This window comes from Protopterus annectens, chromosome 8.part0 (assembly GCF_019279795.1).
Source record: "Protopterus annectens isolate FY-2018-M chromosome 8.part0, PAN1.0, whole genome shotgun sequence".
In the NCBI taxonomy this organism is placed as follows: domain Eukaryota; kingdom Metazoa; phylum Chordata; order Ceratodontiformes; family Protopteridae; genus Protopterus; species Protopterus annectens.
The window spans coordinates 1,405,832,279-1,405,844,953 of NC_056741.1; the positions used below are offsets into that span (position 1 = coordinate 1,405,832,279).

Consider the following 12,675-nt stretch of genomic DNA (forward strand, 5'->3'; position numbering starts at 1 on the left):
AGGCACTACATGAACTTAAATGGTGAGAACTCCCCCAACTAATTAACTATCAACAACTGATAATTGCCTACAATATCATAAAACATCCTGACAAAACTCCATCTCTAAACATACGCCTAACCAGGTACACGGCAAACCGCCCACTCCGCACCTCAGAAAAAACTCTCCTCTGTATCGAAAAAGCTAATAACTCTGCAGGAAAAGCTCTTTACTCCCACAACATTGCCAAAAACTGGAACAACCTCCCCACCTCCCTAACCTTAGCTTCTTCATCTCTACTGTTCAAAAAGCATCTCAAAACACACCTATTAAATTCCTGGTTGTGCCCATGCATCACTTAATGAACATGTTCAAAACAGCTTATCACTTTGTAGATACAATCTCCTGTGATACTATGCACTTAGGAACTCACTCTACATCAATAAAATAGGCAGTTCCTGTTGTTTCTGTAACTTGTTTCAGGAACTCTCACTGCTAGTAATTCCCTACTCTTTGAGCAAATTTTCTCTAACTCTTGTCTTCATACCAGTAAACGTATAAATGACCTGCTACCTGCTATTTTTTCTATTTTCTTTGTAATATTGTACAAAGCATGCCCCATCCTTATTTTTAAATGTAAGACATCTAAAAACATGTTGATTCTAATTGTTAACCTGTGCTACAGTTTTTGTATGTAAAAATAATAACTTTAAAATCATTGTTAAGTATCCTATATAAGCCTTGTAGAGCTTTTTTTCTCTTGGCTATTTCTGTACAAGAATTGGAGCTTTTCTCCCCGGGCCTCCGCTGTAAATGGACACATGTCCAGTCGGATTATCCCGGTTATCAAATGTAAAATAAATAATACATATAAATAAAAAAGCAATAAAGCTGTATTCAGTTTAGTTGGTTCTGACTATAGTGAGGTTAAATGACCACATTCACATCCCTTTTTGGTCAGATATCACCATCACTTGTTAATAGAAAGCACCTTAAAAGACTAAAACCTTCCTTTTACCTAGAATTTTAGCACTTCTTCACTTCTTTTGCCATTTAAATGTTTAATCTTTCACTAGCCTTTTTATGTATGCCAGCCTGTTATTCCTGTTACAGCAGTACAGCTTTCTGTACTTTGTTTGGAAACATTTCACAATGGGCACTATAGATGTAATGGGTTTACATTAACTTATGGTGTAGCAAAATGTATCTTTCACATATATGCTATTACAGATTCTAGAAATGATGGCAAGCTGTAATCCACACATAACACGACAACAGAAAAAGTGTATGATAACTAGAAATAGACTGACTTCTGAAGTATTATACATTTAGTTCTAAGGCACTATCCTGGCCTTCCAGAGAGTGAAATATGATTGTTATGCATACACATAGATGCCATGTTTGATTTATGTGATCTTCAACATTATTATGAGCACAAACTAAGAATACTAGCATCATCAATCTCATTTTAACATATTAACCTGACTTTATGAAACATATTTTTTTTTCAGTTATATATCCTGTATTAACATTTTGTTTTGTGTAATTAAGTGCAGGTAGTTAGAAGTATTATGTGGATATGGTATATACATTGCATTCCTGGCATGCAGTCTTATTCTTTTAAGTATTCTGAAGTTATTCTATAGTATTTAAACATAAATGTCTCAGACGAACATTTTAAATAAAAATGACAATTTCTTGCATTATATTTATTTATTTATTTATTTTACATTTGTTTACTGGGAAAGTCCAACTGGGTATGGATCCCATTTTCATTGGAGGCCTGGGGAGAAAAGCTCCACAAAGATTAGTACAGCAACTACAATAAATACAATACACATGCCAATAAAGTACAGTACAGAGCCAGATGTTAATAAAGTACAGTTTCAAGGCCAAGAAAAGAGCAAAAAGTAAATATACTATAAGGAACACAGTGTGTTACAATAAACAATACAGTTGAAAGGACATTTTATTCAGTCATTTGGTTACATTCATCAGTGGCTAGTACAGTAAACACACATTGATTAAGAGTATAGAAAGGAGTTGTTGCAAGCTTTCATTGAAGGTTAAGGTATGATATGATCTAATTAAGTGAAGCTACCCAGGGTCAGAAAAATTACATAACCAAGAACTATGTAAATGGGACCAGAGTTTTTTGAAATTATTTTTGTTTTCAGTGGTCCTTATATCTGTGGGAATGGTATTCCATGCTTTTGCAACAGAAATGGAAAACAAGGAGTCACCAGAACTATTGTTGCTTTTTCTATGCCAGTCAGTGCTTTATTGGTGGATCTTAAGGGTCTATATCAGAACATCGAAGTTTTAAAACTTCGAATGTTCTAATATTGACCCGTTTTGAGCAAACGCTAAAAATAGCAAAGCTGCAGAACACCAAATTCTTTCCTAGGGAAAGAATTTGGTTGGCCGGTTCTGTGGCTTCGCTATTTTCAGCACTGTGCTGGAAAGTTACGGGTCGGGTTCAGGTAAGTGTGCGATTGTGTGGTTGTTAGGGTTAGGGCGCGGGTTAGGTGGGTTAGGGTTAGGGCGTGGGTTAAATGAATTAGGGTTAGGGTGGGCTAAGTGAGTTAGGGTTAGGGTGCGGATTACGTGAGTGTGCGATAGTGATGGACCTTAGGGTTAGGGTTTGGGTTAAGGTAAGTGGATAGATAGTAGTGCATGTACAGTTTAGTGTAGGGTTAGTTGTAGGATTATAAGTGTATGTGTATGGATTGATTTTTTTAAGTGTGCTTGTATGAAATAGCGTTCGCTATTTTCATCTTTCGATAACGTGATATAAACGTGGATCGTAATAGGTGTTTTTTGGAGTAGATATTAAGTATACCTTGAAGAACTCTATTGGAATAATAATTTGGTGAGCTATCGTAAGCTGGTTGCATGTGAGCAGGTTGAGTAATTCTAACCAGGATCGTTGCTTGATTGCTATGCAGTAATGTGTCCTGAAGGGTGGGTCAGTAGCAAACCTAGCTATTTAATTGTCGCAGGTGTTTAGTTTGTTAAAGTCTGCTTTGTTTAGGTTGATGAATATGGGGGAGGCATAGAGGAGTGTGGATAGTAGGTGAGTTCTTGTGAGGGTGGCTTTACTGTCATTGGTGAGGTACTTTTTTGCATCTATACAAGTTCTGAGTTTTTTATGGACTTTCTTTATTGTCTGTGCAATGTGCATATTGAATTTCATGTTGTGATCTATGATAACCCCTAGAAGTTTGGTGTGTTGGACAGGTGTGATAGGTGTCTTATTGGCTGAGAATATTGTGAATGATGGTGTGGGGTCTAAGGCTTTAGTGGGATAGAATATCATTAGTGGTGTTTTATTTGGGTTAAGTATTAGTTGAGAGTTGGCTAACCAGGTTTCCACAGTGGTAAAGGACTATTGTGTCAATTCCTGGAGTTGAGGGAGTGATGGGGCAGAGCAGACTAGAGTAGAGTCATCAGCATACTGGACTAGAGTGGCATGCTGGGTAGCTTTGTGGAGTTGGTTGGTGAACATGTTGAAAAGAAGAAGTCCAAGAATGGATCACTGGGGACCCCTAGACTAACAGGTAGGAGGGGAGATCAGGAGTTCTGCTATTTTACTGCTTGTTGGCTGTTGGTTAGATAGTCTTGAAACCACCCTAGTGTGGAGGGGCTCAGATTAAGATCGGAGAGAGAAGGAAGGAGTTTGGGATGGGAGACAGTATTGAAGGCCTTGGAGAGATCTAGGAATACAGTAGATACTAGGTTACCATTGTTTCAATGTTGGTTTACTGTGTTGGTAAAGCTAATAAGGGCTGTGGTAGCACTGTGATTGGGACGGAATCCATACTGGGTATTGGTTAGCAGGTTATTAGTGAGGAGATAGTGCATTATTTGGGAATGTATACATTTTTCAAGGATTTTAAAAAGGCAATTAGATGGTAATTTGATAGTTCCACAGAGTTACCACCTTTGTGGAGTGGTATTATTATGCACAAAATTTTCCACAGAGAAGGAACCTGTTGTTCTGATAAAGAGTGGTTAATAAGCATGGAGACTGGTTAAGAGATGGCTTTGGCTGCGATCTTTAGATATTCTGCAGGTAATTTGTCAGCAGCCAGGGTTGTGGGTTTAATTCTATTTAGGTATTTATATATTGTGCTAGTTGGGACAAGCTGTAAGAAGAAGAGGCTTTGGTCTGCTGGTATAGAAGATAGGTTTAGATGTGAAGTGAGAAGACTACTATTGGTGAGAGCTAGAATGGATTTGGTGAAGTGTCCGTTGAACTGGGTGGCAATATTATCGGCGGTGGTGTCAATGTTTGGAGGTGGAGTACTGGTCTTTCCTGGTTGTAGGATTTTATTAATGGCAGCCCAGAATTTGTGTGGATTATTTTTGTATTTGGTTTGAATGCCTATATAGTGGTTCCTTTTGTCTGTCCTAATTTGTTTTTTGGCTCTGTTCTTTAGTTCCTGGTATGCCCATTAGATTGAGTTTTATTTTTATGCCATGAGTCCCATATATTAAAAAGTACTGCTCATTGACTTTTCTCATTAAGTTCTATTTAAGGCTAGTTAAAGTTAAGAAAAAAATACATGTACACTGTACTTTTAGTTGCAACACACAGAAGAAAATGAGCATCAAAAACAGCCCAAGCAGTTTTTCCTACTGAATTTCAAATGCTGATGTTAGTTAATTGAATGTGTTAAGCAGTGACTGTTAACAATATACTCCAGAAGTTATCATACTTATCATATACATTTCTGTTTTATTTTAGATTTAAAGAAGGAAAGTCATGCATTTCCATGTCATCAACCTGAACTGGATCCTCCTAGCTCTAAGCAGATCCCTAAGTCATGTTATACTTTGGATTATACCAGTACTTCAGTTTTCTCACAAACTGAATCTGATTCATAAAAAAAATAAACACTTTTTATTCAGTGAAATAATGAAATTTAGGAATTCAGTACGTTAATATAAAAAGACAATACACTTTTGCTTGGTATTTACTAGTTATAACTGAAATTCTTACCTGTTGCTATCGACATATTTTCGTTATAAAATTGCGTATACATGCAAGTCTTCGCAGACAGCTTCAACTGAGAAAGGATATAAGTTCCCATTGTAGACAATGACCATGTTGAAAAATGTGAACAGAAACTTAACATGAATAAAATTATGGATTACTGTGACTGATTGCTAATTTTTTTATAATTTATTTTATTATATGAAGTACAATTTCCAGCTGTAACTCTTACCCTATTTGTCTTATGAGTCATGAAGAAGGTTTAAAAATCTAAAGCAAAAACCCCAAATCTAAAATTGATTTTGAAAACTGGTAGTACTTAATAAGAAAGTAGATTAAATACAAACATTATTTCATTAAGATGTATTTTCTGAAGGAGTCTGTAATTTAATGTTTAACTTTATTTTACAAATTTCAGTTCTGCTGTTTTATCAAAATAAAATGTATTCAGGGTCAAATTACATGTCTGGGTTAAAAAGAAGACCATCTATAAGAATTTTGGATATCTGAGAATTAAGTGCATTTTCTATTGGTACTGAGGTGTTATAGACTTCATATTTTAATTCTGTATACTAACAATTTTTTGTTCCAATACAAGTTTTAAATAAAATCATACGGTATTGTTATTAAGGCCCTGAAATATGGGCTTCTATAAACTGTTACCATTGCAGTTGTAGAGATGGTTTTATGAATGCTGTGTCTGTATAGTATTCAGTTTGTAGATTTACTCAGCTATGCTTGAAAGCATATAAGACTTGGTTTCAAGAATTGTTTACAAAAAAGTGTGACTATTTCAGAGCTAATATATCTTTTGTCTGCTTGTTAGTTAAGTTTGTAAGTGAACTGGCCCTTCTCAGACCCTTTTCAGCCACAAACTGGGCTGCAAAGGTAAATACAGCATATGTATAGAAAAGTTTAGATTAAGGACTATCACATGGTCAGATAAAATGCAATACTTTTTAACATGTCATTAAATGTCTGTGAGAGGTGTTAAGTATATAGTTTATAGTTCAAAGTATAACTTTGTTCAGGCCAGAGGCCATGTTAGAACACAGACTGTACATTTGCAGTGTATACCACAAGAATCTATTGATATCTTTAAGTGTTCATAGGCTTGGAGTTATGTGTAATAATTGAGAATGAGCAACGTAAAAAGTAAACTTGACACATTTTGGCATGCTGCAAGAATCAAGATGTAAATAAAATTACTGTCTTGTAACAATCTTTCAGATTTTCCAAACCAGTGATGATCTTAACTCCTCATTCTGTAAACTTTGAACCCTAAAGTGTAAGCTACCTTTTATAAATTGGTAGTGAATGGAAACTAAGCCTAAGTGTTGAAGTCTGCCAGAATAATTAAGATGTTTAGCATCACATAGGTATGTAGTAAATATTCTTTGTACTCCCTCGAGAAAAATTAAATCAGCATTAGAATAGGAGCAAAACCTAAAATTTGATTTAGTAATTGGCCTAACGTAAGTTGCTAATAACTTTGTAAATAAAGCAGATGTTAATTGAAAACTTTTTTAAAATTTGGCCATATACTTTTAGGGCTTGAGACTTGACCACTTTTAGCTTTAAAATTCAATTTGGGATTGATTTAGACACCAAGATTTTTAAATAAAGAAGTGTTCCCGACATGAATGTTCTGTAATAGCAATGTCATGATTGATTTTCAGGTTCATAGGTGTTTACTAGGCTAATGACCACAAGGGCCTTTTTAAGCCTAGCCATGCATCCCAAATCTCTGACAAGTTCTGATACCCCTGATAAGTGTAAGCATGGGCCTGGGAGATGAACCATTTATAGGTTACCTGTTTGCATTAGAGACATAGGTGACAAACCAGGGATGAATTTCTGGATTCCTATCCAATTGTACAAGTTGCATTTGAACTGGGTTAGAGAGGAACTCTGCTTCACATGGACAGGGGGAGCCTGTTCCATAGATGGGGTAGTCTCTGGGATACATACCTCTCTCTCCAGCAGGCCCTATTTATATCACAGGCAAGGTTTAAGATTTTAGAATGGGTAATTCTAGTACTGTTTTTTTTTTTGTAGCTATGCATGAGGTCCATCAAAGTGGGGTGTGACAATGCCCTTTATACCAGGCATAGATCTCCCCTCAAAAGCCTGTGGAAGACAGAATACAGGAATAGGGCCTTGAGGTGTTCTGCATAGGACATATTACTTACACCTTGCATTCTGCGGATGTTCCAGTTGTTGGATATGCCAGGTTAGGTACATACCAAAGGGTGCATTGTACTCAGTGATATGTCTGATATATACCGAATACAGTGAAACAATGACTTCCTTGGACTTAAATGCCATACCTTTGTTTATAAGTTGCACAAGATAGAATGAGTTCCTCACCACTGTAGACATGTGATGATCAAAGGCTACATTGCTATCTATGTATATCCCTAAGTCCCTGACTACTGGGTCATCTCTAAGGGGTGTGTTGTCAATATGGTAGTTACCAGGGATGTATGACTTCCCAAAGGATACTATTATGCATTTCTTGGCATTTAGTTTTAGTCCATGGCTCTGACACCAGGTATTTGGCTGTGTCAGCCCCTCCTGGAGAACATTTGTGTCAGTGTGAGATTCAATGACAGCTCCTAATTTGCAATCATCTGCAAATTTATTCAGCCAGAGACCACTGACATTGGCCTTGACTTCGGATAAGTAAATGCCAAAAAGGAGTGGTCCAAGAAGTGATCCCTGAGGAACTCCACTTGTGACTGGCCTCTTTGTAGTAGTGGACTCCTGAATTCTAACTTCCTGGGTCCTGTCTGTGAGCCAGTTGGCTATCCACTGGGTGGCATACAGGTTTGTACCTAACCTCTTGAGTTTGTCAACAATGCCCGAGTGGGGTATTGTGTCAAATGCTTTGGCCAGGTCAAGGCAGGCAGTGTGAACGATTTTGCCCTCATCCATTGCTTTGGTAACCTTCTCAAAGAAGTCCGCCAGGTTGAGTAGGCATGATCTGCCCTTGACGAAACCAAACTGGGTTGGATCTAGTGTCTGGAGATTTACTATATCTCTACTGATCATCTCCATGATAATTCTTTCCATGGCTTTACATATAAGACTTCATGCAGAGGAATGACTGTTGCCTTACTCTATTCATGAGGCAACAAGCCTGTTTGGAGGCTGCAGTTAAACAGTAATTCCAGAGGCCATGATAGGTCATGTTTCATGCTATTTAGAAGGCATCCTGGGATATTGTCGGGGCCCACTGATGCAGTGTCCTTGGTCTTAGAAAGAGCATTAAAGACCTGTTCCCTAGTGATAGTAGGGGGAGTTATAGTTGATGATATTTCCTGAGGGAAGGTTGAGGGGGAGAGAGGAGTAAAGCTGGAGCTGAATTTATCAGCCAGGAGGTTTTCTATATCTTCTGGCTCGGTATAGGTGGCTCCATTTACAATGAGCTCTGCACATAATTGTGTATTGCCTTTTAGGTTGCGGAGTTAGCTAAAGAATGCTTTGTGGTTGTCCTTGGCCTGGGAGGCCAACTTACCTCAAATTTGGCTTTGGTAGACTTTATTTTTCCTCTGAGTTGTTTGTTTAGTTTGATGAGACTGCTTTTATCCTTCTGGGTACTGCAACTCGTAATTTTTGCCATAATTTTCTTCCTTCTGTTATACATCCGATTGAATTTGTGATTCCAAAAGGGTGGCTTGTTTTTTGAGTTAGTTCTGTACTTCTTCCTAGTGGGTACAGCTGCCTTTATGCAGCTATTAACATGCTTGTACAGGGTTTCTGTGAACAGTTCTGCATAGGCAAATGTGCTCTCAGTGTTTATAGGGGCTTGAAATTTTTCCAGGTTCTCACTTAATAGCAGGAAGTTAGCCTTAGAATAGTTCCTGAATATTCCCAGTTGAGTTGGGGGTCCAGATTTTATTTTTACTTCAAACGAGACCATTTTGTGGTCTGACTTAACCAGGGAAGGCATTAGAGTAGGGGGTGTGCAGCACACTCCCATATTAGTTAGGACCAGATCTAGTACAGTTGCACCCCTGGTTGGTGTACTGACTATCTGGTCCAGGGAGTTTGTGTTTAAAAAATCCAGGAATCTCTGTGCATGTACGTTTGATGTTGTATAGGATTCCCAGTTAATAGTGGGATAATTAAAGTCACCCATGAATATGATATTGGGTTGGATGGTTGGTGTTTCTAATAAGTTTAAATACATGATATGGGTTTCCTGGGTCATAGAGGGAGACCTATAGCTTGCAAGGAAGTGGTATTGGATTTTACCTATGGTGATTTGAACATGGAGCAGCTCAAGTGCATTGTCCTGTTTGACCAGCCTTGAAGTATATTTATTTTGATGTAAATAGAGACACCTTCACCTTTAATCCCTGCCTGTGAAGTAGCTGGTCTAAATGTGTGGAAGACATTATAACCTTGCACTGTTGGTGTGCTCTCCCTGGCTTTAAGCCACATCTCAGAGACCGCACAGACATCAGCATTCTCTAGTGTAAAGAGAACTTCCAGGGAGTTGAGTTTTTTATTTAGGCTCCTAGCATTGAGCAGTAATACCTTTAGATTGTCTTGGTTTTGATTTGCTATGTCAGAAGTACTTTTAGTTTGGCATTGCCTAAAAAGGCACTATGGGGGAAGAAAATGTTTTAGCTAATATTTGAAAGCTTAGAGGGGAGAAGAGCAGACCGTCCCTGGCAAAGCAGCATGATCTGTTTACCATCTCCTTCCATGCTGACAAATATTGCACTCCCTTAAAATGGCACCAGAAACTAAGCCAATTATAAAAGTCAATCATGTTTTGTTCATATTGTGGCATCATCCTTGGAAAATGTAAAATGCTGCTCAATGCTAGGCTCATACCAGCGTGAGACACACATTCTGAGAGCTCTATGATGTCTCTCTTATATAGTCTAGGGAGGTACGTCTCAAGTGATTTACTCCCACAATGACTATGACTGAGTCCCAAAAGTCGTGAAATTTCAGTTAACTAAAATTGATCTTTAACCCATTCCTATTCAGCCATTTTGCTATACTAGAAAGAGTTAATGAATGATTTATATTCAGTGTCATCAGTAAAACTAATTCTAACATGATTTTGTCTGCATATCTGGTGATTTAAATACTTATTTGTATAGACAGAAAGGAAGATGCCATGTTGAAAAGTACCAGAACTAAAACAGACCCCTGGGGAACCCCTGAGTGAGAATGGGCCCAGTTTGGATAATGGGTGTCAAGTTTTACATTAAAAAGCCTTTTAGAAAGTCATGAGTTAATCCAGTTTTCTATAAAGGTATTAATACAAAATTTCATCATGAATGTTATAACAACTGAATGAAGCAGTCTCTTATTCACAGCCCTGCTGACATGATCATAAAACTGATTAGCCAGGTGGAAGTGTAATCATTTTTCATAAAGCCATGTTGATAGATAATCTAGTGCAGTACTATGTCTGGGATTACCCTCAAATAAGTACAAAATACTTTTTTAAACATTTGCAAAACAAGGAAGTTAAACTGATTGGACAGTAACTGTCCACAAAACAATTCTGATTTTTATCATTTGGAATAATGTTAACCTTTTTACAGGAAGATGGAACAATGCATTTTTCCAAGAGAGTGGTAGAAATTATAGTTGTTTGGGCAGCCATATGTGAGCCTAGATGTTTAAATAATATACTAGGTATGTTATCAATCCCATTATCACTGTTACATTTTATTTTCCACAAGGAAGCATCAGCAATGTTTTCAGTAATATGAGGGCAAAGCAAACCTTATGAATTATGATGGGCTTTATCTTGAGTAGTTAATAAGTGTCAGATATCTACACTAGCAGGACAAGTTGGGGCTGGAAAGTTGGTAATGATTACCAGATTAGTAAAGCGCTTGGAAAAACAGCTATATCAACAGGTTTGCTAATTAAAAGTGTCATAATTAGAAAGGGGACCTATATGGGTGTGACAACCATGAATGGAGTTAATGCAACTGTAGAAGATTTTAGGATTCTTATTTAAAAAAAAAAAAAAATTGCCTTCATAATTTGCCTTACATTCATGAATTTTTACAGGCTGCACTGAAGCTAGTTGTGATGGCCTAGTTCAATATTTTTATATAGTCTATACTTTCTTTGTTTCTTCTTTAGCGAGTTGCTGATATACTTATTCCAACAAACAAGAATGAGAACACAAGGATTGATGCTTCTAATTATTTTATAGCTGTTCAGCAAGGAGATACATTCTAATTCAAAATGGACCCAGCAAAGCAAAGTGTCCGAATTACAATTTTCCAAGAATCAAGATTAAATTCATAATATAAATGGTTTGTATCCAGGAGTGAGAAGTTGTAATGAACAATGAGTGATTTCTTTTTGGTCCTGTTAGAAAATGAGATGCAAGAATGAAAGCCAGTATTGTCAGAATTATCCACTGGGCATATAGAAGTGATCTCTGAAATGTGCTTGTCACAGATAGTGATCAGCAGGTCCAAAATATTATTACATGTTGGGAACAAAATTAGGTGAGACAAACTGTGCAAGGAAAACATGTAAAAAAACTCTGTCAATAAAAAACAACCAGCATCATCCACAGTCTGTGTGTGGATAATTAACATCTCTGAATAAAATGCTGATTCATCATATTGATCACTGCTGCAGTAGACTTAGCTACATGGGTCATATCCTGCATAGGATATAACAGACGTCTAGCTTCCAAAACTTTAGGGCACCTTCCATGTGCTCAGGCCAGCAGTCAGCTAAAACTGAGTTCATTAAAAAACAGGTTTGGGCACTAAGCCTTTCATAACTTTTCTGCCACAGAAAAGTATGATCCTCTGAGGCTTTAGAGGATTGATGGTCGGCTTGTGACATTCCTCTGCTGGCAGATAAGTTCATTTTGGGGAAAACAACTTTAATTTAAAAACAAAATGTTTTGTTTATTAAGGCTTTCCTGGTCAGAAAAGTTACTTTAAAACTAGGAGTTTGTGTTTTAATGTACTATCATGAGACTGTATTATACTTTTAAATGAGAACACTTTTTTTATGTCAACTTTAAATTTCTTTAAGATAATTGAAAACCATTTATTTAAGAAGTTGTGTTTATTTTACTTTGTGGGGCTGGTAAACTGTTTTGAAGTGCTTTTTACTACATTTTTATGTGAAAAAAGTGGCATTTAAAGACTTTTAGGTTTCACTGGCTTTCACTGTTTGTTTTTCCAGGAAAAGAGGCACCATTTTCTGCTTGACTATGGAACAAACTGCTGGTACCACAGTCAGTTCTTCTTACCATAAAAATAAAAAGTTAAGCAAAACTCCTTTGCCACCATAGCGGGTTAGCAATTTGCCTTTGCAGCAAGTGAGTGACTCTGCAGTGGCCATTAGTTGTACCTCAGACCACTCAACTTTTAACCCATAACCATCTGGTGTATCGTATACAGTCACTATTGACCAAGGGTTAGCCACGTCATCTGCAGCTATTTGGTTGCCTGTCAGTGGGCAAGGAAAAGCCACTCTTGTTGGTCCTGGTTGAGGGAACAGAGAAGACTTCACTGTTTTGTCAGAATGTTGTGCCTGTCCCTGGGGAAGCTACTGCTGCCAATAATAACAATGTTGGCTGCATTTTACCTGTCAAAAAGAAACAGAAAACTAAACATGTATCTTCTCCTCCTCAAATTCCCTTAAACTGGAGCAGTTTACTGGGTCTGGCTCAGGATTTAATG

General features: G+C 37.2%; 1 protein-coding gene across 2 annotated transcripts in view; it reads left to right on the forward strand.

Moving 5' to 3' along the window:
- Positions 1-5,144, forward strand: part of CCHR8.PART0H11orf1 (chromosome chr8.part0 C11orf1 homolog) — a 227,084-nt gene extending 221,940 nt beyond the window's left edge. For both annotated transcript variants that reach the window (XM_044081003.1, XM_044081002.1), the window contains exon 4: positions 4,730-5,144. In XM_044081003.1, coding sequence (XP_043936938.1) covers positions 4,730-4,869 — 140 coding nt within the window. In that variant the 3' untranslated portion in view covers positions 4,870-5,144. The remainder of the gene's footprint in view (positions 1-4,729) is intronic.
- Positions 5,145-12,675: the final 7,531 nt, after the last annotated feature.